The sequence below is a fragment of the Hippoglossus hippoglossus genome, chromosome 12 (assembly GCF_009819705.1).
Source record: "Hippoglossus hippoglossus isolate fHipHip1 chromosome 12, fHipHip1.pri, whole genome shotgun sequence".
Classification (NCBI taxonomy): Eukaryota; Metazoa; Chordata; class Actinopteri; order Pleuronectiformes; family Pleuronectidae; genus Hippoglossus; species Hippoglossus hippoglossus.
This window is the reverse complement of record NC_047162.1, coordinates 891,304-919,206: the sequence shown is the minus strand read 5'-3', so window position 1 is coordinate 919,206 and position 27,903 is coordinate 891,304. Positions and strand designations below refer to the sequence as shown.

Below are 27,903 nucleotides of genomic sequence, written 5' to 3'. Positions count from 1 at the left end.
GTGCACCTTCAAGGCTCATTTCAAAGTGTTTACAAAGCTAGTTTACATATTTCAAGTTCAACTTTACAGGTGTAAAGGTAATGTTATTGTAGCACATATGTGTAATTAAATGCTTTCTAATAAGAGAGTAGTAATGCTTAATTAATCATTATAACCAGTCCGACTGTAAATGGACGGTAATCCTACAGCACTTTGGTTACAAATGACAATACTCTTTTATTTTGAAGGCGACACCTCTCATGTTCCAGCCTCAAGCTGTGTGTGTCACACACGCACACAAACACAAACACAAACGTATATCACCTGCAGCATGCCGCAGAGTGTGAGAGCACTCTTCTCCTCTGGTTGTCTTCAGCGGTCTTCATCGTGTCCTCACAGCCGCAGACATGTCTGTGTTTCTGGGATGGCTCTCGGCTCTGGCCATGGGTGTTGTCTCCGCTCATGTCCTGCTGAAAGTCTGCTTCCCGTACTTCTGGAGGGACCTGTTGTTCCTGATCAAGGTGATCAGGTGCGGAGCGCGGCTGGAGCTCTCTAAGTTCACCTGCAGCGTGCACACGGTCCTGGAGAGGTTCGTGCAGCAAGCGCAACGCGTCCCCAACAAGCCGTTCGTCATCTTCGAGGGAACCGTCCACACGTACCGAGACATCGAGCAGCGCAGCAACAGACTCGCCCATGTTTTCCTGGAGAGTGTCAACCTGAGGAAAGGAGACTGCGTTGCCTTGCTCATGGGCAACGAACCCGACTTCCTGTGCGTTTGGTTCGGGTTGGCGAAGGTCGGCTGCTCGGTGGCTTTCCTCAACACGAACATCAAGTCCAAGTCTCTGCTGCACTGCTTTAACTGCTGTGGAGCCAAAACTCTAATAGTTGGATCAGGTAAAGCTGTCACTTGTTCTGCTGTCACATCACTGAGGCACATGCTCCTATGGCTGCGTCTCTTCACCACTTATTTGAGGACAATTAGAAAATGATATCGACTATTAATTCTGCTCTGTATCCTGTCATGAGTAACATCTGGTCAAGTGTGTTTGTGAGTAGCTTCACATGCACATTGTGGGTTATGACATAATACGGAGAGAGCTGCTTATCCACCTCTGTACTGTAGGGTTCCTACATTCTTCTGGCTTCTTGACCTGTCAACATCTCAGTCACTTAGTGGGCTGCAGATATCATGAGTATGACTATGACTATGTCCCAATCATGTTTTGTCAGTCGGTATTTCTTCAATTCAAACGGGGACTATTTTCTCCACACAATAAAGACGTGAGGCTGGAATAAAAATGGGTTAAGTATTTTAAATTTCAATACAATAAGTTTGTTATGCAGAATGGTCCCTATTCAGTATTATATTGATAATAACAACCATTGTGCTGTAGCAAGAAAAAATGATCTACCACAACAATGAAATCTGACTGGAGGTGTGGGTTTTAAAAAACACTCATTTTCAGTTTGGCTTCACAAGAAGCATGTTCATAATGAGACCTGAGAAAGATCAAGAACTGTTGATTCACATGAAACTGGGAGGGGTTCCAAAGTAAACAGAGTTTAAATATCCTGTAAACTGTCTGTTTATGAAGACAATTCACCTCTGTGCCTGAAGTCACTAGAGCTGTCAGATGAATTCAATTTTATTTGTATAGCACCAAATCTTAATATACATAATCTCAAGGCACTTTCCATAGTAAGGTTGAGACTTTTTATTCAGAAAACTCCAGCTAAGTACAAGTACCTTAGAGCTTAATACATTTATATATGAAGTGAGTAAATATACTCTACTACTTTCCACCACTGATTTACAGCCAGTACGCCTTCATTGGTCTTGATCTCAGTCCTGTGGATGTCAATGACTTTCAATCTAATTCCAGGATGTAAACATTGTGCTCATTGACATGGCAGCAAGTGGCATCTGCCAATAGTGTCCCCTTGTATTTAGACTTTAGACTTCTCTATGCATCCGAAGCCCGTTTTGTGAAGCAGGGATTGTTGGTAGCAAGGTAACTTGGGGTTTAACTATGGGGATTCATGGTTATAAAGAAAGTTCACTTCTTTATGTGGTCAATATATATAATATTTTTATAAACAAATATTTTCTGTAAATAATTCAAAAATAATTGAAAAGCAGGGGCTGGAACTGCTAGGGAGAAAAAAAAGGCGTAATAGACAACCAAAAAAAATACCAACACCAAATAGGAGGATTCAAATGTTACTTTATTACATTAAGCGAAAACTACTAAAATACCAAACCCTTAAAAACTATAATCTCTTAAAACTATAAAAGTCAACCCAACTTAAGCAAAGGAAAAATGGGGGATGTGAGCTGAGGCCACATGTGGAGAGGCAGACTAACTAAGGAGTGTCCAGGGTGCCACCAGCCACTCACTTCAGGTGTAACACAGCAAAGCGTAGCAACAATGGTGCATTCATATCCTGGTGCTCTCAGTCGTGGGGACCTCAAGCCGAGTGAAATTAAAAGCAATATAACCATAAGCAATATAACCATAAACTGTACAACCCAGTTGGTCAAATAGACAAAGATAGCAATTCAAACAAACTAGGGAAGAAAGTAACACACTGCCAAAAAGGAACAAAACCAATATTAAGAAAAGAACCAAGCAACAAAACAAACCAGCAGCAGGTGAAACACCTCTAGTGTGGGGCCTCGTGTCAGGACAACATGCAGGCTGTAACCATCACCACCAGCCACAACCAAGGCAGGACAAGAAGCAGAGGAAGAACAAAGGCCCACAGGTGCCTTATATAGCCTGGCTCTGATCAGGGGTTTGGCTGGAGGAGGAGTCAAGCCTGGGGACACACTGGGGACACTTCCCCACCACACATGGTAACTAACCTAACCTGCTCTTGGGCTGAATGACTTCAGAGGATCAGACCAAAACCTGTCGACATCTGAACAATCCGATTACTGGACAACCAGACAAATAGAGTTTTCAATAAAGGGACAAATGATAAAGAGCAATAGATATTTTTTCTCAAGTCCAGGTGCCTGTATTTTTATATTTTACTGTTCCAGACTTTCCATGTGTCAACAGGGGACAGTTTATCGCACACTAAATATGCATAATAACTGTGCATACAAATGTGTACAAAAAGAAAAATGATCTGGTCTGTGAAGCTGAAGTAAAAAATCTAAACGGAAGACATTAATATATATTATCCCCTATTTATTAGCCGAAGACACGCCAATGTGTTCAAGTTGCTTGGGTTTTGTGAAACATGCGCTTGTGAGTACTCCAAAGTAAGTTCCAACCACGTTGGTATCTTATTTTTTATTTCTAGATCTTGTCATAAACATTTGTGACCATTCTGATTTCTCCAACAAGTCTCTTGTTGTGCCGAGCAAAGTTTTGCAAAGCAGAGTGAAAACTGCCCCTAAACACACAAGGCGAAGCGAAAGGGGACAGAAGCCTCTTTTTCCAACAATTTGGAACAGCTTCCGCTCGTGTTAGGAAACCTAATTTGAACCGTTAGGAGCATTTCAACCAAAGAGAATTGATTTGAAAGTTGAAATGTTGATTGCAGCTTAAAACAAAAAATAGTGAACGTGTGAATCAATGGGCATTTCATATTCTACTAGTTAGAGTTATAAAACTACAGTTAATTCAGTTTCTATTGCTGACTAATTATAATTATTCATACTGTTCCAACACAGCTTTACATACAGATTGAGGATGCTTTAACCATTTTGTGGGTTTTGTGAGACTTACTCTATAAAACATTATAGTGTTGTAATATTTAATACATTATTGTACTTTTTATATATGCTAAACACCTATTAAATAACATATAGTTTAAAAGTGCACCCCTTGATTTTGTTGTAATTGTCCAATAATGAACCCCGACTGCTAAGTGTCCTACCAGGTCACTGTTCTGAAACGGTGAACTGTGTGGAGCCTCGGTGAGGGATGGAACTTAGTGCTCAATGTGGAAGTGATCTCTGAAAACTGCCAAATCTGCTACAAATGAGGAAAAAAAGAAAAAAAGAATGCATTATATTCTCCATCCATTTTAATCATACACCAATATAAATTTCGTTAAACCACATTCAGCTTCCCCCATGTTTTACTGCAAGAATCCTGCTGCTACAGTTAATAGGATTCACCATGCTGCAGCCATGTGACAGGATGACAGATCATTGCTCAACCAAACAAGCATGATGTTTGTCAGAGACGCTGTCCTCACCCCCACCCCAGTGCAACAGGAGAGTGGATTCATGGAATCGCTGGAAAAGTCAGACACTGATGAGAGTAGTGTCCACAGAATATTGTATTGATATTGAATACACTTACTCTCACTTGCCCACACACATGATATACAGTGTATACACAGGTATTTACATACCTGATGTCATGTATTTTACAAAGTAATCCAAAATACGACACATATCTAAAATATATGACGTGCTCTACAGGATAGGTATTAACATATTAACATAGGTATTAACATATTGGCTAATATACAGCACTGTGCAGAAATCTTAGGCACTTTAAAGTAAAGATGCTTTTAAAGGTAATGGCATGAATAGTTTTTTGGATTATTCATTATTATCATGGTCAGTGAACTGCAAGTACAGTAAACAGAACAGACCTATATTAAATCAACATTGAGCAAAACATTACCGGTTGTCTTTGTTACACTTCAGCTCAGATCAAGGCACTTGGCAGGCAGGTCGCTCCACACATGCTGGAGAACTTGTCACTGTTGTGGAGGTGGTTTCTAATGGATACGATTCCAAACATCCAAAGTGCCCAAGACTTGCTCTGTGCTGTATTATATGAACTAAGGTCAGTTTATGTGAAAAACTAGAGTATTCTGGATCACGCAGCAGTGATATGCTGTGTTGTGCAGATTTGCCATTTAATATGAAAGTTATGACATACAATGCATAATTGTTTGTGCTTATTGGCAGAATGCATTTAATTCATTCTGTTCAAAGGTCAATTTCATTGCATTTTAATTTTCCAAAGAAAAGATCTCTAAAAACATCTCTTTCAGTGACAAATCAGTTTTTCTTCTTTCCTCTGACAGTCGTTATCATGCAGTGTTGCTTGAACACGTGAAAGATACTTGCACAGTCCATAAATCTCTTCAATCACTTCTTGCAGAGTCACTGTGAAACATGTACTTTGTACTTCTAAAAGAACTTCCTATTTGCTCTGATGCCTCTAGAACACACTCAAAAAAACACATTTGTTCACGACATACTCACAATTTCAACTTTAGGATTGAAGGAAGTAGGAAGCGAGGCAGGCTGAGAAGAGGAATTATTACAAACCATTCCAAGTAACCTTTGACCGTCTCCATCCCCTAGAACTGGTGGAATGTTTGGATGGCATCCTAACCAGCCTGCTGGAGGACAACATCCAGGTGTGGGCCATGGGGAGCCACAGTGAGCACACACAGGTACACAGTCTGTTGGATAAAGTTGCTGCTGCCTCTGAACAGCCGGTACCAGCTGTGCTACATGCCACCACCTCTCTCAAATCCCCCACCCTGTACATCTTCACCTCTGGAACAACTGGTGAGTTTTTTGAACAGGCCAGTGGGGATAGACATTTGACATCACAGTGCTATCATTTCAGTTCATGCAGCTGATATTAGTGATAATGACACATGCAGTGCTTGCAGTGCAAGGTAACATCAATGTGTAATGTTAATATGTCTGAGTTCTTGTATTAATTTAGTTTCATTATTTCGTTTTGCAACTGCATCAGTTTTTTATCAGAAGTAACTGCTGCAAGGTTCAATGACAGTTTAATAGGCACTGGTGCATCATGGGTGAACATTAGACTTCACTTGTTATTCGAGGAAAAATCTCATGACAAGGAGAAAGTTTAAATGGAAGAAATTTTGAAAAAACTAGTAGAGAGCAGCCAACTCTGCCAGACTGAGCAAACAGGGAGCAGGGTCTCGGTAACAAAGGTGACCAAATCTGGCTGAACTGCAGAGGTGCTGTGTGCACAAGAGTACTGGTTGTTCCATTTAAAAATCATGGAGGACACCAAGGCTCTTGTGAACCTTAAATGCAGCCTAAATATTTTGTAGTAGTCTGCAGGCAGCTCCCTCAACCTCATGTCTTGGTTTTTTGCTCCGACAGACTTTGTCAGTTGTAGAACCTGATCTAGAACGTGTGTTTCTTTCCAAATCTTATCCAGTCAGATGAATTTACCACAGGTGGACTCCAACCAAGGTGTAGAAACATCTCAGTAATGATCAAGACAAAAGAGAGACACCTGAGCTATTATTAAGTATCAGACCCATGAAACTTAGCTGAGATTAGGAGGATGGAAATATTGTTTCCATGTATTTTCTAATATGATCACTCCTCACTCTTTTATAAATGTTTTGCTTGTTGGGCTACTTCATACAGTAAAAGGAATTGTATCTTTTGGAACGGGACAGATTTTTGCACACTTCCATTCTAAAGGAAACCTCCCTTGTTGCAGACAGGTCACAATAATATATTGTTTTAAGCGGAGACAATCAGATCCATTTTGGATGGGATCATTAGCTTTGGGTATTACAAAATTATGATAAAGTTGCTAGTTTCTGATAACAATCAGCCACAAAGGTAGTATCATAGAGGTGCATTTGCTATTGAAATGCAGCACTGATATTGTCTTGAACCAAATGTTGTTTTTTTCTATGTCATGTATCATGTCTTCATTTCCACAGGTCTCCCGAAGGCTGCAGTGATCACTCATCTGCAGAGTTTGAAGGCAGCAGCAGGCTTTTGGGCATTTGGGATGACTGAAGATGATGTGGTGTATATTCCGCTGCCACTCTACCACAGTGCAGCTTCTTTGATCGGTATAGGAGGAACCATAGAGCTGGGTAAGATTCAGAGTTTCTTCATGACCCTACATCGAATCTTAATTCTCCGTATTCACTGTATGTGTTGATCATTTATGTCATAATGTCAGATGAAATCTAGCAAACCATTATGTAGATCCTGTGTTTTAGTACTCAGGTCCAGGTGCCGGTATTACGAAGCATGTTCAACATACCCAGGATAGGTTGTTGTTATTATCTGGCTTCACTGAACCCCACATTGGTTCATCCTGGATAACCTGTAGTACAAAGCAAGTTCTTTTGTATGTGGTGCATCAGAAACCTTTCCTGGATTTACAGTCTATGAGTTAGACAGCAAAGAACAGCTAGATGTGGCATGAAGGTGAAGATCAGAGATCGGCAGATGCATATAGCCTTTGATTAATATTATGATTATGGAATTAATTGATTATTCCACCAGATATTGTCACCAGATTTGCATAGATTTTATATTTGAAATTACATTTAAGAAATGTTTTAATGCACATGAAAAACAAAGCAAATGATAACAAGTTGTTCATGATCTATAGTGTCATCTGAATGTGACTAAAAATGTATTATTATAGAGTTAAATCAGGAGACAAAGTCAGAAATGGTCTTCCTGTGAAGCAGATGAAATGTTACTTTTTTCTAAGCCCCAGCAATTTGTAGTCAGGACTGCTCACAGAGTCCAGTGTCCAGTGTCCACTAAACTATGTGACCCCTTTGAGGACCTGCTGTTTCACTTCAACTAGCAGCTTAATTAGACACGTTGGGCAGGAAGTGAACACTGGAGACTATTATGACGATTATCAGTCGGTTGTGCTGTTGATAAAGTTTTTGCACTCTGAATTTCTGTTCCCACTGCTACGTTGGCAGTTCGATGTCCCTCACTGGAAAAGACCAACATCCAATCAAGCTGTGCCAACAAACCTTTGGCCAGTGAACTGACAGCTTTATGTTATATAATAAACATGACAAACCTTGTACACATTATCACATTTAGCCTGTAGAAAACACCCCAGACACATTTGAGATCACTCAGATCCCATTCGGAGGTGGTCTGGGTCCCATTCGTAGGGTGAACACAAATGTCTCCTGGGCCAAGTTCAGAGACGCCCTAATAAGCTGACGTCCTCTAAACAGCTAGTTGCATAATGATCATCAACATCAGTGCTATATCCGAAATATTGAGTCATTTGTGGCCACAATATTAACATCAACTCTCGTCAAAGCTCCGCCCACATGAACAAGCACTTTTCCATGACTCGCTAACTTCTGGCTATTGTCCCTGCTTCAGTGGTGTATTCCGGTCATGTGCGGTGAGAGCACGGACACGGTGCACGTAGGCAGGTATGCCGTCTAATCATCTAATCAGCTTTTGTTTTTCCAGATGTCTATTTATTGATGGCTATCGCAACGTGAGGAGGATTTTCACAACTAAGATAAAAAGTGTTTCAGAAACAAATGACCAACCCTCCCTTTAATTTACTCAGCTCCTCCCTGGGTCCACTCTCTCTCTCTATTTGACAATGGACTCATCTGTATAGTCGGACTGAATAAAACAACATCATTTGTTTATTGGTGAACAGAAATGACGTGTGTAGGTATTTGCCTTTAGAGCAGAGGAGTGAGATCTGATCACAAGTGGTCACAAGGTTTCCATTCAGGAGACATTCTTGCCAGATGTGAACAGACTAAACTTACAGCAGTCCACTTGCCATTGGATCTTTAAGGACAGATGTTAATAGCAGGTCTGAACAGCATGGCTCTCTCCACATGGGGCCAAGCTTCCTCACCTGTAGGGGGGGGGGGGGGGAAGGGGGTAGCACAAATCTAAACTTGAAGTGATATCTGCTTTAGATTTGACATTTAATCCATGTGACAGATTCAAGTGGAACTTCAAGTGTAGAGCTGCATGTCGGGCATTGCTGCTAAATAGCTGACATACGCTTGAAATTGTCTAAATTTTAAAATCATTCTACTCACACGTGTAATGTATGTTAGAGCAGTGAATGATCTGTAAATGTTCCTCTTGCGTACCTATTGTGACGCGACTCCACTGTGTGGAGGACTGTGGAATGAGGGGGAAATATTAGCTGTGGTGAATATGAGATGTCACCATCTGGAGTGAGCACAGACAAATATTAACATATTGCAACCGACGCACTAAACTATCATTGATATTCAATGTCCCAGTCAACAACCAGTCTGACAGAGCTTAAATATGATGGTTACACAATTGTTCCTGCTCTCTCTCACTTTTCCACCCACCTCTCTTCCCCATTCTTCTCTGCTCAGCCCAACCGGTCAGGGTAGATATTGAGTCTGGTTCTTGCGGTTTCTTCCTGTTAAAAAGCACAGGCGTCCGTGCTGCTTGTTGTAAGAACTGTTGGGTTTCTCTATAAAATTGTAAGGTCTCAACCTTACTATGCAGAGTTCCTTGAGATAATGTATGTGGAAATTTGGTTTTTTGTAGGTCAGTATATGGGTTCTATCTCAGATGATGTTATTTTATTAAATCCAGGAAGCTTAAACTGTATTCAGCTTTGTGTGTTATTTTCCCGAAATTTTCCAAATTCTTACATGTCAATAGGTATTAGTTAAATAAATACAAACAAGTGTGGGTCCAGCCACACCATTCTGCAGCACTGACACAGAGGTGTGGAGGTGTGGAGGTGTGGTTATACGGGACACTTGGTACTGAGTGTGGAGGAATCTGGTTGCTGTCTTGCATCTTTATGGTGGGTTACAGTAACCAGGTTGCATGTGCATGTAAATCCATTCTTTAATTACCCTGGTAACTTGGTTCTTGAGTTTTAACATGTTTACCTAAATACATGTAAAGGCATTTGACGACATCAGGCCATTTCCCTGCCTGTTGTGCGGTCAGTTGTAGCATACAAAGAGTTGTGCGGTTGGACATGTTCGGATGACACTTAATAAAATGGAGTTTGTTTGAAACATGCTATGATATTAAGTCTGCTTTGATATATTTGGCGGGACAGCTGGGAAACAGGGATTTAAGGATGTATAAATCTGCATAGTAGCAAAATGCAGCACCACTTGTTCAAGTACATTAGATACCTTTATCATCAAAACAGTTCAAATATACAGTACATGGAAATTAGACACCATGTTTATATAAATAAAATTATGAAGTAGATATGCCTAGTGTTGAAAATCTTGAATATGGGAATTTAATCCCAAATTCTGAAAATGAAAGACATTGTTGTGTTTTGTACTGCAGGTGCGACCTGTGTCTTGAAGAAGAAGTTCTCAGCCTCCCAGTTCTGGAATGACTGTAGAAAACATAATGTGACTGCTTTCCAGTATATTGGTGAACTCTGCAGATACCTCTGCAACCAGCCTAAGGTAATCTCCTGTTACTGACTGAAAGTATACAAACGCACACACATCCAAACTTGATAAACACAGGTGCTGAACAGAATTGATTAAAATCATAAGACAAAAATGTGTGCACACCAGTTGATTCTTCTGTGACTTATTTACCTCCCTACCTGGGAAGACATCTCATCCTCTCATCTTCTGTTTGGCTTCTAGCAGTGATCATAATATCCTCTTGTGAAAATAATAATATGTCGGTCTCTGGACATACTGACGGCAATAAATATGTTCCGGATACATTTTAGAATCATTTTAGCGATGAACTAAACTTTGTCAATTTAATAAAACAATTACATACATAGTCGCACTCGACTTGTGAATCATTCAAGTAACTTTGTGTACAACTGTAGCAGAAAGATAAGCAGGGTCTTTGTTTCATTGTTTGCATCTTCCCACTGGACACATAGACATGCACACACACAGTGTGAGGTCAGAGCTCATCCTTTCATGAAGCTGGACTCAAAGTCCTCTTTGTCCCCTCTCCCTCTGTTATTTGGCTGTCTGGGTGGAAAGCCTGCCATGAATGTCCTCGCCAGTGACTGAAAATTAAAGATGTGGACACGTACAGCACATACGCACCCTTTCACAAGCTCAATGTGTGCACACAAGCATGTTTACTAATGACTGCTTGCATACAATCATTGTGCACTGTGATCAACGTGCAAATTGGCCAGCAGGCACATACCCCGGCTTTCTGCAGGTTTGTCCAAAAGTAGATGTTACTCAGGCATTCAGTGGCCAAAAATAAACTGTATGATAATAATTAATAGTATAATCTTAATTTTACTGTATATGTGTAAGTATAGAAACTTCAAGTGTTAATTTAGTCATGCTTCCTAAGATTCTATGAAATTCAACCCAATACCTAGTACTATTTATGTATTTTTCTGCAATAACACTTCAATGTGTTTGCATTGTCTAATTAACTTTCTGTTAAGTAGTTTTCATAGTTACTGGTGGAGTCAGCCTTTCCCCTACAGCAGTGATCAGCAACTGGCGGCCAGCAGGCCAAAACTGGCCCCACAGCAATATTATTTAGCCAGTCAGACACAAACATTCACAGGTGTTAACCTCTGTCATGGTGGCAACATTTATAGAATCATCTCCTCTATAGCAATTCTATCCTTATTTTTAATGCTGCAAAATTTTAGTTTTTAATCTGAAAAGTTGTGGACTTTGGTCTGAACATTGTGTTGCTTGCTTAACAGACCTTGCTGTTAAAGCACACCGTCTTTATATTCATGAAGTCAGGTAGGATGAACGTTAAAGTTTTCAAACTGTAATCTACACACCACATCCAACACATTAACAATAAAAAAAAAATCTGTTTTTTAAGCTATATATGAGGAGAGGGTCACTAATACCAAGGAATAATTCTGAAGTAGGCTATGTCAAATAATTAGTAGAATAATTAGGCTCCAGAGAGTATCATAGAAGCAGTAAAGTCATTCTTAAAATTATAATACAACTTTATTATTTATAATATGGAAAGGGGAGATAAAACGTTCATGACTCAGAGAGCTGCATCTACAGGCACATGAGATTCACACGAAATGTACTGCATATTGTGGATAGCAAAAGCAGCTGCATATGGCCATCATGTCTTCCACTAAATGTCAGCTGTCATTGTCAGCTGTATTCTATAGTTCCCCCTAACAAAGAAGGCAGTGAATCCTCTGAGCTTCCAGTTTGTCTGGCGCTGTAGGCAAAGAGATACCAGTTCTTCTTCTTTTGAGTATCTCAGAGTAGCTGGACCCTCGGCTGGACTAGATTACCAGCCGAGGGTCCAGACCCTGAGGAGCTCCACAGGCCCTATGCTAATTGTGTTCCTGTTGGTTTGTGGTCTTTCAGGTTTAAGTTTGTTAATTAATATGTAACATCATTCAAATATATTTTTTTTACATAAGCAAATATTTAACTGACTCAAATTCCACAAAAATCTAAGACAGTAATAACTAAACGCCCTCTTTTAAACTAACTGCTTAAAAATATATTTATTGATATGCAAACACATTCATAGTCTTATTAATAAGGTACATAAATGATAAATGGACTGTATTTAGCCCTTTTCCAGTCTTATCGACCACTCAAAGTGAAATTACCTGTTCACGCACACATTCTATATGCACAATCTTTCTATCACACACAATTCATACTCTGTTAGCTGTCAGGGGCTCTTTGGGGATTCAGCATCTTACCCAAGGTAACGTCAATATGCTGAATGGAGGAGCCGGGGATTGAACCAACGAACTTGGTTAGTTGACAACCCTATCTACCTCCTGAGCCACAGCCTCCCACGGAGGAATAGAAAATAATACATAATTAAAAGCAGTGTTAGGGCAATGCTTACCCTGTGTGCGCACTACAGTGTTTACCATTAATTTCTACACAGCTAGCCTAAGTTTCTTAATATGTTGTCTCTCCCTTCCTCTCTATCTCACATACACACTCAAACACAATGATCTGACCATCTTACCATACTGACCATCGGCAGAGTCTGGAGAAATCCCGCCCATGTTGATGGCCTGTTAAAATTCATACTTATCTATGTGGATTTGTAAAACAAATTTTAAAAAAGATGCACATTGTAAACATCACTTTTAACATGTAAGTCAAAGACAGAGGCAGTTATTTTATTTTCTTACCTTTCAGCAGCAGCGTTACAGATGATTAGTTGACATACTTTAGCCCTGATTTGCCCTGACTTGACTCTTTCGAGCATCTTATATAATTCAGGCTTTGGTCCAATGTGTGTGTGTGTGTGTGTGTATGTGTGGTGAAAGACTGCTTTTGTTGCAACAGATTCCCTCTTGCACCCATTTGCTTCACACCAATTTGACCAAGTAGTTTTTTTTTTTGTTTAAAGGTTATATAAAGCTTGATTGAAAGCTCTTTTTCTCGTATATTCCAGTGTGTCCGCTTAAGAACACGAATAAACACAATCATAATTTCTAGCATTTACTCATTATTGAGAAATTCTCACTTTTCCCTTGTCAGATCTGTTTTGCTAATGTCTCTACGTCTTTCTCACTTCATCAGACAGAGGTAGATAAAGTTCACAAGGTGCGGATGGGAGTTGGGAACGGCTTGCGGCAGGACGTCTGGCGGGAGTTCCAGAGTCGCTTTGGAAACGTTAAAATGTGCGAGGTGTATGGCTCCACTGAGGGAAACCTGTGTTTCATGAACCATATCGGCAAGATTGGAACTGTGGGCCGGTCCAACTTCCTCTACAGGGTGAGTGATGGGCAACATTGCAAACGTCATAGAACACAGGGCTTTTTCAGGTGTGAAGTAATTAGATATCTCAAATCTTTTCAGTAGCAGTGAAAGTAAATGAAGCCTTGAAAGTTCATGCTAACAATTCCTACAATCCCTCTATATATACAAAGACAGTGTTGGAACACACTGATACCCCCCCCTACCCGAAGTTGTCATCCATCTGCGGCCCACAAATTGCCCCTCAGATAGCATCCCCTCTCATCTTCCTAAGGAAGTCTTTGACACTGTTAGCCCATGTATTCTGTCACTGATAAACACCTGTCTTCCCTCTGGTAGTGTCCCAGCTGCCTTTAAACATGCTGTTGTGCAGCCCTTGCTAAAGAAAGAAAATATTGATCCCTCAGTTCTCTCTAACTTCAGGTCCATTTCTAAAGTGCCTTTCTTGTCCAAAGTCCTAGAGAAGGTAGTTCTCATCCAGCTGCAAAAATTTCTAATTGACAATAATGCATATAAAAAGTTCCAGTCTGGTTTTACATCGCGTCATAGCACCGAAACAGCTATGTTAAGATTTTGTAACGATCTGATTTAAACTGTTGATTCGAGAGACTCTGCTGTCCTGGTGCTCTTAGACCTGACGGCTGCTTTCCACACCGTCGATCACACAATCCTGTTTTCACGTTTGGAGAACTCTGTAGGGATTAAAGGTGCAGCACTCAGCAGATGGTTTCAGTCATACTTAACAGATAGGAGTCTACCTGGGTGATAACTCCTCTAGGACGGCCCCACTTACATGTGGTGTCCCTCAAGGATCCGTTGTAGGCCCCATCCTATTCTCCTTATATGTGCTGTGCCCCTAGCATCAAGTTTAGAAAAATACGATGTCTCTTTCCACTGCTTTGCAGATGATAATCAAATATACTTGCCCCTGAACCTTAAAACTAAGAGTTCACTGCAGCCCCTGTTTGACTGGCTAAATGACATAAAATGAAATGAAATTAAGACTGAGGTTATTGTGTTTTGGGAATTCTTATGCCCTTGCCGGAGAAATCCTTGAGAACATTTCTTTGGTACAAACATTTAGTTGGACTGGTGAGGTATGAAGGGACAGATCAGTTCAGTGTGTTACTATGCTAATTAGTATTAAACAGCAAGGATAATGGAAATGTCATTATAGTTTGCTGTTATTTAGTCCTACATTTTAAATAACATACAAATAAAGCATTGAATCTTGAATAAAGTTCTGACCTGATAATGGTGCTAGAAAAAAATCACTCGCCTAGATCATCTATTTTAGCAAGAATCCGGGGTCGCCGTGAATATTTTTTCAAAATGTTTCAAAAATATAGTAGAAACTGCAATCTTCCACATTTTTAGTAAAAAGTGTACCTGCTGGTGTCACTACATCAAAGTAAGGGGCTCACCAAAGTCCTTAGGGTTCCTTCACAGGGTTTTGGGGATATTTGTACTAAATTCCATGGCAATGAAAGTCGTGAAATTTCAATAAAAGCCAACACTGTCAGTCTGTTGGTGATACCAAAGGAAAGGTTAGCATTGTGTAATTCAGCTGTAGCTGACTGTGAATGACAAATGTTGATCAGTTTTTATCAGTGTAGACCAAAGTAGTAGACTGACTCACCAGAGACTGACATTACCATATGTAGAGCCTTACCACTCAAATGATTACAAATACTCTTAATGTAAGGTAGGGCTGGGGCGACGTCGTATGGAAGGTGGCTCCACAGTCAAAGCATGGATTCACCTGAAGAGCAAGCTGAACCGAAAAAAATCGCCTATGATAATCTAGCATAGATCAATAATACCTTGGCCGCGGTCCGGAGCGGACCCAGAAGCCGTTCTATACAGACCTACACGCTGTTATCAGATTTTGACAGAGCATTTCTATTTTAACATGCGCAGCTTCTCTCGCATTTACGGTAGACTTATTTTAACCTGCGCAGCTTTTTAGTAATTATATATTAAGAAAAAGAAGAAATGGGGAAACTCAAACTACATCTTTTTATTTATTTTTTCAAAAATTAGGCATTTTATTTTAAGATGACTATTTCAAAAGCTCTTTATTTTGTACTTGAAATGAGAAAAGAATATTTTATTATTAGAGTACACTTCAGTTCTATGTTAAAATTAATAATAAACATTGTTAAAATACTATTGAATTATACTTACTTTATTGTATTTCTTAGTTAGTCAGTTTTTGACGTCATACAGACATTGATACAACTGCTAGGATACTTTAAGATAATTCTTTTGATAGACTGCTAAACTTGGATTTACACAGTGTTTTGATATTCCTCCAGAAAGTAACTTGAATTTTACTTTGGTTTTCATTTCTTTTGTTGTTGGACAGCTTAATGTAGATTTATATATTCATTTAACTTTAATGGAACAAGCTCTTGCACCAATTTAATTTTGGAGAGATTTTGTATGGGACTATAAAAGGCTGACTAGCAGTTCAGACTGGGCTATTTTCTGTTGTGGAATAATGCCTTACAGTGCATAGTTTGTTGTCAGATTTGTTTTTATTTAAGAGAAGATTATTAAATACATATAAATGACAAGTCTTTTGATAAATTCATTATTATATAATAATACAAAATATAGATTAATCAGTAGAAAAATAATCAATAGGTTCAGCTCTAATGTAAAGTATATCCTTGAAAGTGGTTTTAGAAGAGCTTTTGGTGATAAGGGCCTACACCAGTGTTGCTGTAAACAAAAACACATGATTTATGCAGCAGAATGTATACGTTACGTCCAGCCTCCTCCATGGTTTACCAAGACACTACCCCTGCGTGGATGTTCATGACATCTTCCTGTTGTTGGCAAGGCGTTCGACTTGGAGAATCGTCTGCTGCGTTTTTCATATGTGAACGGCAAAGTCCAAGAAAGTCTGGATCCAATTTTCCAGACATTTTCCAAAGTATGTTTCTAAAAACGGCTTGATTTGCAGAGCCCTGACAGTTCCCCCCATGAGCATGCATAAGAAAAAATGTCCTTTTAAGAAGTTCACTTCTAAACATACATTTCTCACCTAGTGTGTGAGTTAGTGTCTGCGTTAGGAAAGGGACATTTTAAATGGTTTGTATTTATATAGCACTTTTCTAGTCTTGACAACCACTCCTTTACAGTACAGTTTGCCATTCACCCACTCACACAGTGCACCTATTAGCAGCACTTTTTTGTTCTTTGAGGGGCAATTTGGGGTTCTGCATCTTGCCAAAGGACACTTCGGCATGCAGATGCGGAGGACTGGGGATCGAACAACCGCTCTACCCCTCAGCCACAGCCGCCCCAAATTGTGAAGGGGTGCTGTGTCTACAAGGCACTGGCTGTGTTTTTCCTCTAAAAGCATTTCAGTAATGTCTTATTGGCCGGCATAAGTTATGTGGGGTTATAGCGGGACGCTGAATATCTCCAGCTGCCATAACACCTAGGCTGACTGAGGAGAGCACACTACCACTGTGAGCTAGTGAAGGCTGTTTGCTCTGCCAGCCCCACCAGGAACACACTGTTAAAAACAGAGCTTCATCGACTGTTCTGTTCAGCCTGTTCTGGGAAACAACAGTGTTACAGAATTGACAGGGTTCATTTCAGAAGAGTGGGAGTCCATAGGCTACATACCAATTCCTTCCAGCACCCCACTGCTGGTATATGGTAGTTTTACAACAAGGACCTCCTCTGACCCCCCCCCCCCCCCCTCCAACATAGAGGAGCAGCTAAAATGTCTTCCATTCCTGTTCTTAGCAGTATCACGATGAACAAATTGTAGTCAAGGCACACAGCTACTTGACTCCAGAGGTGCGTCAGCCACATACTGAGCCACTCAATCCTTATAATACACTAAACTTAGTTTTGTTTAAATATCAGGTCTGTTTTTGACAAGTCACTATTATTAAATTAAAAGAATAGTTCACCCAAAAATGATAATTCACGCATTATCTACTCACCCCTATGCCGATGGAGGGGTGGATGAAGTGTTTGAGTCCTCAAAACAGTTCTGCCAGGTAGCAGCCAAATCCAATACAACTGAAGATATTAGAGACCTATCTTCAGACGTAAACAAACAACAGATTCACATGTTATGCCTCCATACTGCTCCTGTGGTGTAATCCAATCAATCAATCAAATTTTATTTGTATAGCCCATATTCACAAATCACAATTTGTCTCATAGGGCTTTAACAAGGTGTGACATCCTCTGCCCTTAACCCTCAACAAGAGTAAGGAAAAACTACAAAAAACCTTTTAACAGGGAAAAAAGAACGTAGAAACCTCAGAGAGAGCCACATGTGAGGGATCCCTCTCCCAGGACGGACAGAAGTGCAATAGATGTCAAGTGTAAAGGAGAACTTCATCAAGATAAGGGTTTTAGCAGCATTGATAAGAATAAACATTTTGAAGCATAACTGGCGGTCAATGAAGTGATGGATTATTGTCAGTAATGGTCGAGGATCCGAGGAGAAATACTATATATCAAGCAGTCCTGCTGCAATCATAGTCCATGGTCAGCAGCCAGCAAGATCATGATCCACCATCAAGATCGGATGCCATTATAGTCCACAGTCATTGTCCACTGCCGCCATCAGGATCCACCATCAGCTGCCACCTCCATCGTGGTCCACCACCACTATCAGATGCCAACAGGATACAGGAACCACCATTACGATCTCTGATACGCGATCCACCATCATAATCCACGATGTGGCCCTGGATCTGCGGACGATAAGGCAAAGGGACTCCGGGGAAGAAGTCAAGTCAGTAACTTGTATTGATGAGATATTCATTTCTTTGATGTGATAAGGAGTGAGAAGAGGAAGGAGAAGCTGGGAAGAGAAGCTCCGTGTGTCATGTGTCCCCCGACATTCTAGACCTATAGCAGCATAACTAAGAGCAGGTCTAAGACAAGCCTGGACCGGCTCTAACTATAAGCTTTATCATAAAGGAAGGTTTTAAGCTACTCTTAAACGTACAGATGGTGTCCGCCTCCCGAACTGAAAGTGGGAGATGATTCCACAGGAGAGGAGCTTGATAGCTGAAAGCTCTTGCTCCTACTCTACTTTTAGAGACTTTAGGGACGACAAGTAAGCCTGAATTCTGGGAGCTCTGGAAATGACCTCGTTTCGAGTCGAATGTTAATGTCGGGACTTGCAGATACTTGGATGAAACCACACAGGCCTAAAAGTCCACCAGAAGTGGCCAAACTAGTTGACGTCAGCATTTCTGACGGCCCCCGAATGCACCTCGTCTGAAAATATCAGCAGACACTGTTTACCCCTAAAACTCCAAACGTGTTTTGTGGACTCAGTCAACTCAACTCAACTCTATTTGAATAGCACTGTACAGACAACTCATCGTGTGTTTCCACAAAGTAGAGCAAAAGAAAAGAGACAAACACAAGATATATAGTTAACACTATAATGATTACAAAAAGACTAATGTGTAACAACTATGAGAAATGGGATTTTGGACAGAGGTATATACACAATTTCTTTCAAACAGTAAGTATATAGTAGGATTTAAATGGAACGATTTTAAGTATTATCTGTAATGATTAGATAGTAAACCTATAGGTGTACTATTGAGTTACAGTCTACTATATATGCACAACGCACAGTAGATATGAATAATACGCAAATGCACATATATGTGTAGTGTGATCAAATCCTTTAAATACAAAACTTGTCAGCAACCTGATATTAAACTTTTGTTTAAATATCAGGTTGCTGTAATGATTCAAGAAAGACCATAATTCTATATATTTAACTGAAAGTGAAAGAACAGTGCAGCCGCCCTTGTTGAAGCAGGTCCACCTGACTTCTATTTGATCAGTGAGGATAGAGGGTGATCCCTTCTCTAACAATAATGCATGTACCTTATTCAGTGTTTTTGACAGACTGACACAACACTTAACACTTTGTTGTTACAATCCAACTTCTTTAATACTAGTCAGTCAAGGTTTAAACCACACTTGTCTGTTCAAGTGCTTCCCATGTTCACTTCCCAACCTCCCATATCTTTAACTGTGTTAGAAGCAATGTGCAAGACATGAATCTCTCCAGTGCACATGTTAAGCTGGGTATACTTTGGTGAAGGGGGGGGGGGCTGGGCTAAACAGCTCAGATGAGATCTCCTGGGCCATGTATTATCCATGTTGTTCCCTCCTGTCCTCCATCAGCAGGAGGGGGGGTGTTGATAGTGACTCATTTGATTCATCCTGCAATATTGCGTTCCAAGGTTATGTTATTATGTCTTTATGTTTTATTACAGATTGTGATGATTATTCATTATTATTAATGGGTGTCATGTGTCAGCTTTAATCTCTGACCTCATCTGGGCTATTATTAGATCTGTCCCAGTGCCTTATAAAAGTGAAGTTATCAAACATTTAATTTCAGGACACATATCCTGTGTTAACAGGATTAAAAGCTCTGGGTATTCTTAGATTAAGTTGTGGCAGTGTTCCTTAATAATAATCAATGCTCCCTAGTCACTGTTGTCACTGACGCAACACTTTGTAGTTTCTTGGTACAATCCAATTTCTTTAATGATTTTCAGTCTAGGTTTACAATGCACCACAGCACAGAGACAAAACAGAATTCCTTTGCGTGTCAAATATTGCATATTTGGTGTTTGGAAATCAATTCTGCGTTTGTTGAGCAGTAGATGCTATTCTGGAAAACTGGCTTGGACTACCTAGTGCTGTGTTTAACAGGTTCAAATATTTAGAAGATATAGGCACTTCTTTGTAACAGTTGTTACAAAGCTGATCCCAGTCAGGACAACAACGTTAATAGAATCACTTCCTGTTTGATGAATTTGAAAATCTCTCCAAACTAAAAGCACAACGTTCATGTTGTTTCTGCAATGCTTTGTATCGAGCCTAATTACAGAGCTTTTATTTTCAAAGGTTGTGAACTTGGGTCTGAAGATTGTGTCAATTGATTAACCATCCTCTGAAGTAGACAACATGCAATGTATGAAAAAGTAACAGCAGTTCAGTTAATAATTTAACCGTATATATAAACCATACACATGAACAGTAATAAATTAAACCCCGTTAAATTTCATGGACATTGACTATAACGTATTTAATGCAGATAAACCAGGTGGGATAAACACAAAGTTTTCTTACTTAACTCTGCATGATAGGCTGTTCAATTTTACATTTTTCTACAATAGTAAGATGTGTGTTATTGTTATGTGCTGAAACCAAAGATGTTTGGTGGAGAATGACAAAATGATTTTTTTGTTGTGGAGACAAAGCTGCCAGTCTGTTGAGAAAGATGACCACTAAAGTAGCTTTCCTGGAGCTGTCATAGGTATTAGCCTCACTAATGAAGAACTGAGTATAGCTGTTAATCTGAAAGAGGGGCTTCGTGTATTTAGCTTTAATCTCTGACCTCATCTGGGCTATTATTAGATCTGTCCCAGTGCCTTATAAAAGTGAAGTTATCAAACATTTAATTTCAGGACACATATCCTGTGTTAACAGGATTAAAAGCTCTGGGTATTCTTAGATTAAGTTGTGGCAGTGTTCCTTTGAGGGAAGCCTTCATTTATAGAATATGTGTTAGCCTTTATGCCTTTTTAATGATTATTAGGAAACCAATTTGTAAAAATAACAGATTATATTTTCTGATATGAAAAATCGGAGGTGTTCTTATGTGTATATGCGTGTACACAACTTAAAAGAGGGAGGAGGGATATACCTATAGGGATATATATACCTAAAAATAACCACAGCTGTGTGGGCATCTCATGGTTGCAACACTACAGTTAATCATGTTGCAATTTTGACCTGGTGTTTACTGTGCAAAGAGACTTTTGCGCTGGATAAAAGTGCTGTATCTGAATAAACAAATGTCCCTCTCCTTGTTGATCCATAACCCTCAAGCTTCATTCACACTTGTCTGCCAACAATTACACTAACAGTTGCTACAAACCAGAGAGAGACAGATCTCAAGGTGATTGTCAGAGTACATCAAATAAGATAGAGACATTACATTGGCAGCTGCAGTGAGTACAAGTAGTAGTCCACCAGGTCCTGATAGTGGCAAAACGTAAAAGTCGTGCACTGAAATTGTCGGCAAAATGTTCTTAAAATACCTTTGAATTAGAAAGAAGTGTGACTGTTATGTTATTTGGTTGTAACTGCTGATTCATTAAAGAGGAGGCATCACTTTACTGATATAGATGGTCAAGGTATAGCTAGAATGAACTACTTCACATACTATTGAAGAGTACATCATGTTAGGGGAGCTCAAGTAAATATAGGTGGGTAAAAAGTAAAACATTTCTGTCTGAATAAAATAGTATAGCATGTATAGTGTAGTGTAGTGTAGCGTAGTAGGCTGTAAATAAAGATAGAGGGCAGATTTCCACCTCCTCCGATTGTACAAAAATCAAGCCAAAATCTCTCAGATAGGCCCACTGCCATCTTGTACTGCCAGAGTCTAGCCACAGTAGTGATAGTGGAGTAAAGGAGCTGTATCATAGGTCACCGTTAAGTGTGATTGACCAATCGCGTGTCACTTTTCAATCAATGATGTTTCACCCTGTTTTTTACAGGGTGAAACATCCCCCCCAGGCTTCTCCTCTTCCTTCTCATCTTCTTTTTTTTTCTTTTTCGAGAGTATAAGAATGATCATCGTTGACTTCAGCTTCATTGTCACTTACATCAGGTTGAGAATGTTGTACCAATCCCTTATTAGATGATGGGTTTTTGTCCCGTTCATGGAAATTATATGTTTCCACAATGCATCTAATATTTTCTTGTGTTGCTGGACCATACTCCATTTCATCCTGACTCACTGGTGTGCCTTACTTTGAGTCGAGTCTGTACTCCATCAGGGCTCTGTCCATCATAAAACACTCTAACCCAGTGTGGGCCAAGCTTTATGGAACGTGGTATGGGACTAGTTGGAGCCTCTTCAACATAAACAAAGCGATCTCCATTAGTGCAATTAGTAAGTTGTCCTTTATACCTTATCATACGTCTCATCACTCCTCCAGCTAACTTGCATCCAGCTTTAATCAGAAACTTTCCTCTGAGTAATATTCCTCTCAACATAAGCTTTGCTCTTGCCTCCTTGTTATGAAGGTATATACGCCAGAGAACATGAACTTTATGTACTGACCTCAAATGGTTTGGATGAACTTGCTGGATGAGACTGTGGTAGAACTCCTCCTCTCTGATAGGATTGGATATGGCCATTTCCTTTGTTAGGATTTCTCTCTCCATGACAAGGATTGGTAGAACAGTCACTTTGGACTTACTCTGCCCCACAACCTTACTCCAGGTACGATCCTTATCATTTACTGTGACACCAGAATTTGAATCACTAGTGTTGATGTTCTTGTTCGCAGCGGCCATCTTAGAGAAAAGTCAGTCCAATATTGAAGTGTTCTTTGATAAAATTATGGAAAATATTGCACTAGACACATTCACCTTTACTTATAGAATGTTCTGTCAGCTAATACGTTATTTGATGGATTATGCCCTGCTCCAGTTCCTCCTGCCAGGTCCTCCTGAAGATTTGGCTGCTCTCATGAGTGAATGATCAGTTTTCAGTGGTCAAAGGTAAAGGCCACAGTGACCTTAAATGAATCTGGAAAAAAAGATAATGTAGCAATATGAAGACAGAAACTGCACTGGTTGGGGGAGGCATAAAACCACAGTGCGGTAATTCTAGCTCTAAGCTAGGTATGGATTCAAACCCCCAAAATAGAAAAACTCAGAGGAAAACATAATTTAAAAATGAGTGGACAGATTTGTTTCCTTTTACCCCCTCTATTCAATTCAATTTTGTTAAAATAGCTCCCAATCTTAAAAAATGCATCATCTTATTAATGTGTTATGCGTCTTTAGAAGAAGTTCAGCTCGGTAAGAATTGTGTTTAGAAAAACTAATAGGTATTAACTTGATATCTTGTCCATATATGGTATGTTGCATCCTAAATCTCTTCCTTCTTAGATGCTTTAAATATGTGGTGCTAGTAGATGTGACAACCTTGGATATCACTGACCGCAGTACTGAGGTTATTCATCCCCATGATTTTGAAGGACTAAAATCTAACAAGTGTAAAATGTTATGTTTGTCTTTGAAATTAGTAGTTTAGACAAAATGATTTTTTTGCATGCTGTTCGAACTTTTAAAGCAGGCTACTATTGCTGTTTGCAGTCATGTATAAATATTTATCTACCTACTAATTCCTCAAACGTTTATCTGTCTGAATTTGGAACGCATATCCCCCGAATGGTTTAGCTAATCAACTTCAAACTTGTCATGTCAATTGTAAATTGTAAATTGCCCGTTCAAAGTTAATACAATTTGAACAAACAGCTGACCGGTGCTCTGTAGCAGGCAGTGGGGGCTTGGCAGTTTGCCTTCAGTCTGTGGACCGAGTTGAACATGTCTCCTTCTACATCCTCAAACAAACTACAGTAGCGGCCACATACTGGGTCAAACTGTGGGTCCAAATCACTGCCAGATCATGTGGATTTTGAATTTGTTATTTATTTCCCCATAAACGTGATTTAACCTTAAGTTGGAATGTGACTGATTGTTACAGTTACGATGTCTATGCCATTGCTCCATGATTAACACGTTCTCTTTACTTTTGTAGCTCTTGTTCAAGTACGATCTAGTGAAGTATGACATGGAGAAAGACGAGCCAGTGAAGGATCAGTATGGTTTCTGTCAGCGAGTGGGAAGGGGTGAGAGTCCAACTGCTAAACATCTCCACAAATATAATTTCAATTAGATTGTGTTTTCAAAGTTGATCAACTGAAAAAAAAAAAATTTTACTTATTTTTTCTCTCAGGTGAGACAGGGCTTTTACTGTCCAAGGTGAGCGCCACCAGCCCCTTCTTTGGCTATGCTGGAAGCAAGCAGCTGACGGAGAAAAAGCTGATGCGAAATGTATTTGTGAAGGGAGATGCCTACTTTAACACTGGTGACCTCATGGCTGAAGACCAGGAGGGCTTCATCTGTTTTAAGGACAGAGTAGGAGACACCTTCAGGTACTGTTTGAGGTCTAATATTTCCCAGCATTCTCCTTTTAAAGACAACTTTTTAGCTGTAATCTCTGCTGTCTGAGATCTCCTGCAGTGCCATGGCATTATTACAGACATGTCTGTCTTTGTATGGACGTTTGTCTTCTGTTGTGCCGTGACATTTAACCTGTGATGGTACAAGATTTAGCCGTTAGTCAGGAATGAAGTTCATTAAATTTCCTGCAAATATTAAAGGAACAATATATTGACCATTCTTTATTTAAATCTGTCCCTTTTGAGCCCCTTGGGAATGGAATCAACAGGATCCATGGTTCCATGGGCTTTTACTTTTAAAAGTAAAAACATTATTCAAGTTGAATTTGAATCAGGTTTCTTCCATGTTAAGCCGATACAGTAACTATATTAAAGTACACAGAGTAAGTAAACTGCTGTGTCTTGAATGTTGTGCAACACTTGCACGAGACTTGCACTATTAATTACTTTGACTGAAATCAGCATCTCTCCCTGATTTCAGGTGGAAGGGTGAAAATGTAGCAACGACAGAGTTAACAGAGGCTCTTGGGCTGGTGGATTTTATGCAGGAAGTCAATGTGTATGGAGTAGAAATACCAGGTACGTTTGAAATATGTTTGTGTCAATATGTCTGCTATATATATATATACAGTTATACTTAAATATTGCATATTTGAGGCTGAAGGTATTCAGCAAGTGTAAACATGACTGGACTTATGAGATTTGGAAGAAGCCCAAGTTGTTACATAAAGTTATGTAAGAAGAAGTTATGTACAGTACAACCAGTGTGAGATCAAGTCAAGTCACTACAGGCAAAATAATAAGATTGACATGATAGATATGAATGATTCATGACAGCCAAACTGTTTTATTGAAAGAGAAATTTAAATTGCAATTATATCTGATGAATGCCTTGGAGCTCAGGAACAGAACCTTTCATCACTAAATGATTAGGTGATGATGATGTGATTCTAGTTCCAATCAACTTTTCCTACATTTTATTTTCAAGCCCACTGGAATGTGTTTCCTTGTAGGAAGGAAACGGCTGTATTTTTAATATTTGCTGTGAAGGTGTTTTATTTTGCAAAGATGGATGACGTAAAGAAGGGAAACCACGCTGTTTCTCTTCTTGGTAAATATTAACGCTGAGCTGACCTTACATTAAATGTTTTCCACAGGGCTCGAGGGCAGAGCGGGAATGGCTGCTGTGATTATAAGACCAGGTCTCGTGTTTGATGGGAAGAAACTTTTTGAGCACGTGGTGACAGATCTGCCAGCATACGCTCATCCGAGGTTCATTAGGATTCAGGTAAAGAGCAGGGCAATGCTACATCTTGACTTTGTTCTGATTTATTATGACTATAATAGCTCTTTTATTATGACTATTAATAGGTTTGTTCACCCCCCCCCCAAATCCTCATACAGCTCACTTAGTCCTAACCTTAGGACTCCTAAGTGTTTGATCATTCACAAAGCTTTTAGAATGAAATGTTCAACATACACAGAATATCTTTTCACTTAACCTAACATTGACTGTCATGATAACCCGTACTGCAAAGCTGGTTATCAACGGTCTCCGATAACCCTGGGTTTTCTTATCCAGCTAGGACCAGTCATTCAATATGAACAACATTGTCAGAGGCTAAATAAGAAATGAGAGGAAATGCCGATGTCTGCCAGTAGTATTGGTTATAGCAACATACAAAAGTGACGTTCAACAAAGTGAAAGGTAAATGCTGATCACATAACTAGAAAACAAAAGCATCCGTAGAAATACATGTTGATCTTTACATTATAAGGCTAAACATGATCCGTACAGTTCAGAGACATTTTATTAAGGTTCTTTGTGGTTTTTTGTCTGAGGATGAACAAACAATGATGATCATGTGATGCAGGCTGTTTTCCTACCAAAGCAGTGAGGAGAGAAGTAGATGATGTGTGATGAGCTTAGTCTGACTGAGCAGTTCTGAGCTACACTGACTGTTCTGGGCAGCACTGATAGAGTGAGAAAGCAAAAGCATCAAAACTATCAGTGTAATAAACGTTTCCAATTCGTTTGTTAGAAGCTCTGTTTGAAAACCAGAGTGGACACATGGAAAGTCTGGATCGGCAAAACAATTCCACTCATCTGTAAAGATACTCCTGACCCCAAAGTTGGCAACTCTGGGTCTGGAGCTGCAACTGTTCTTCTCATTAGTCATCAATCAGTTCATTGATTATTTAAATATTTAAATATTGAACTTGTTAGATATTATTATTTGCACGTATTGCCCAATGTGACATTTTCACATGTTAATCAAAAGTCCAAAACCCAAATACTTTTATGACATAAAACACAACAAAGAGAAAGTCCTTCAAACTGAGAAGATTCAGAAAGTGTTTGGCGCAAAAAATATTTTCAAACGTTAACATTGTTGGTTGACTTATCATTAAATAACTAATTGCTTCAGCTTTATTGTCGTTGATGTGTTCACAGTAGTGGAGCCAGTCTTACCAGCATGTTCTAAAGGCACGCACACTCAAATGACACAACAAATTAAATGGCTATTGTACATTTGATCCCTTTTAGCTTTTAACTAATGATCCAAAAAATTCAAACAATAAATTTCAACCTCCTTAAACTGTGAAACCTGCTGATTGTTGTGTGTTTATTTCTGTTCATTAGGAGATGATGGAAATGACAAGTACCTTCAAGCTGCAGAAGTTCCAGCTGGTGCAAAGTGGCTTCAACCCCTCGACTATCGCGGACCCTCTCTATGTGTTGGACTATCAGCAGAAGAACTACATTCCTCTAACAGACACTGTCTATCACAGCATCCTCGCTGGAGAATACAAGCTATAGGACTCACAAGTGTGGGTATGATGACACCGCTTCAAACAAAGAGGGAGATCATAAGCTCTGCTGAATCCAGATATCTAAAGGAAGTCCATGGAAACACAATACAATCAGATAGGATGATTTGAATGAAAATACATTCGTAAATAAGTGGATTATGATCAGTTGACCATTTGCAATACTTAACACAAATATCACATGTTATTTACCAGTTTAAAACCTTCAAACAGACAAACTAAGGCGATCGCACCATTCATACCTTTTAAACAGGCCTTACCTTTTAAATAAAAGAGTCTGTTTTGTGTGTATGAAAGCCATTTGTGAATATTTATTGTAATTTAAACATTAAGACCCTATAAGGGATATGTTGAGACATGGCTTTCATTTTTAAATTCTAATGCCCTTAATATAAAAATACATTGTCCAATAAATTGTCCAAATATTGCTCCCTTCAAATCCAACTTAAGTACCTAATTATATCTGAACCGATGGCTAAATTGGTCGAATTTTAAGGTACACAAATAAGGGATTTATTGTTAAGTCAATAATAGATTAAATAGCTCACAGACAACT

General features: G+C 39.4%; 1 protein-coding gene across 1 annotated transcript; it reads left to right on the top strand.

Annotated features, from left to right (window-relative positions):
• The first annotated feature begins 259 nt into the window (after nt 1–259).
• Nucleotides 260–27,903, top strand: slc27a6 (solute carrier family 27 member 6). The gene is made up of 10 exons (XM_034602783.1): nt 260–873; nt 5,324–5,533; nt 6,688–6,846; nt 10,073–10,197; nt 13,270–13,464; nt 24,092–24,182; nt 24,290–24,488; nt 24,997–25,094; nt 25,673–25,803; nt 27,160–27,903. The coding sequence occupies exons 1-10, from the start codon at nt 387–389 to the stop codon at nt 27,334–27,336; spliced, it is 1,872 nt and encodes a 623-aa protein (XP_034458674.1). The 5' UTR covers nt 260–386; the 3' UTR covers nt 27,337–27,903.

Bases quoted from the DNA above. Each gene is read 5' to 3' on its own strand.
- slc27a6 (XM_034602783.1), top strand. From the start codon at position 387: ATGTCTGTGTTTCTGGGATGGCTCTCGGCTCTGGCCATGGGTGTTGTC. The intron at 874-5,323 runs GTAAAGCTGTCA...TCCATCCCCTAG, and splicing joins AACTCTAATAGTTGGATCAG to AACTGGTGGAATGTTTGGAT. The intron at 5,534-6,687 runs GTGAGTTTTTTG...TCATTTCCACAG, and splicing joins CTTCACCTCTGGAACAACTG to GTCTCCCGAAGGCTGCAGTG.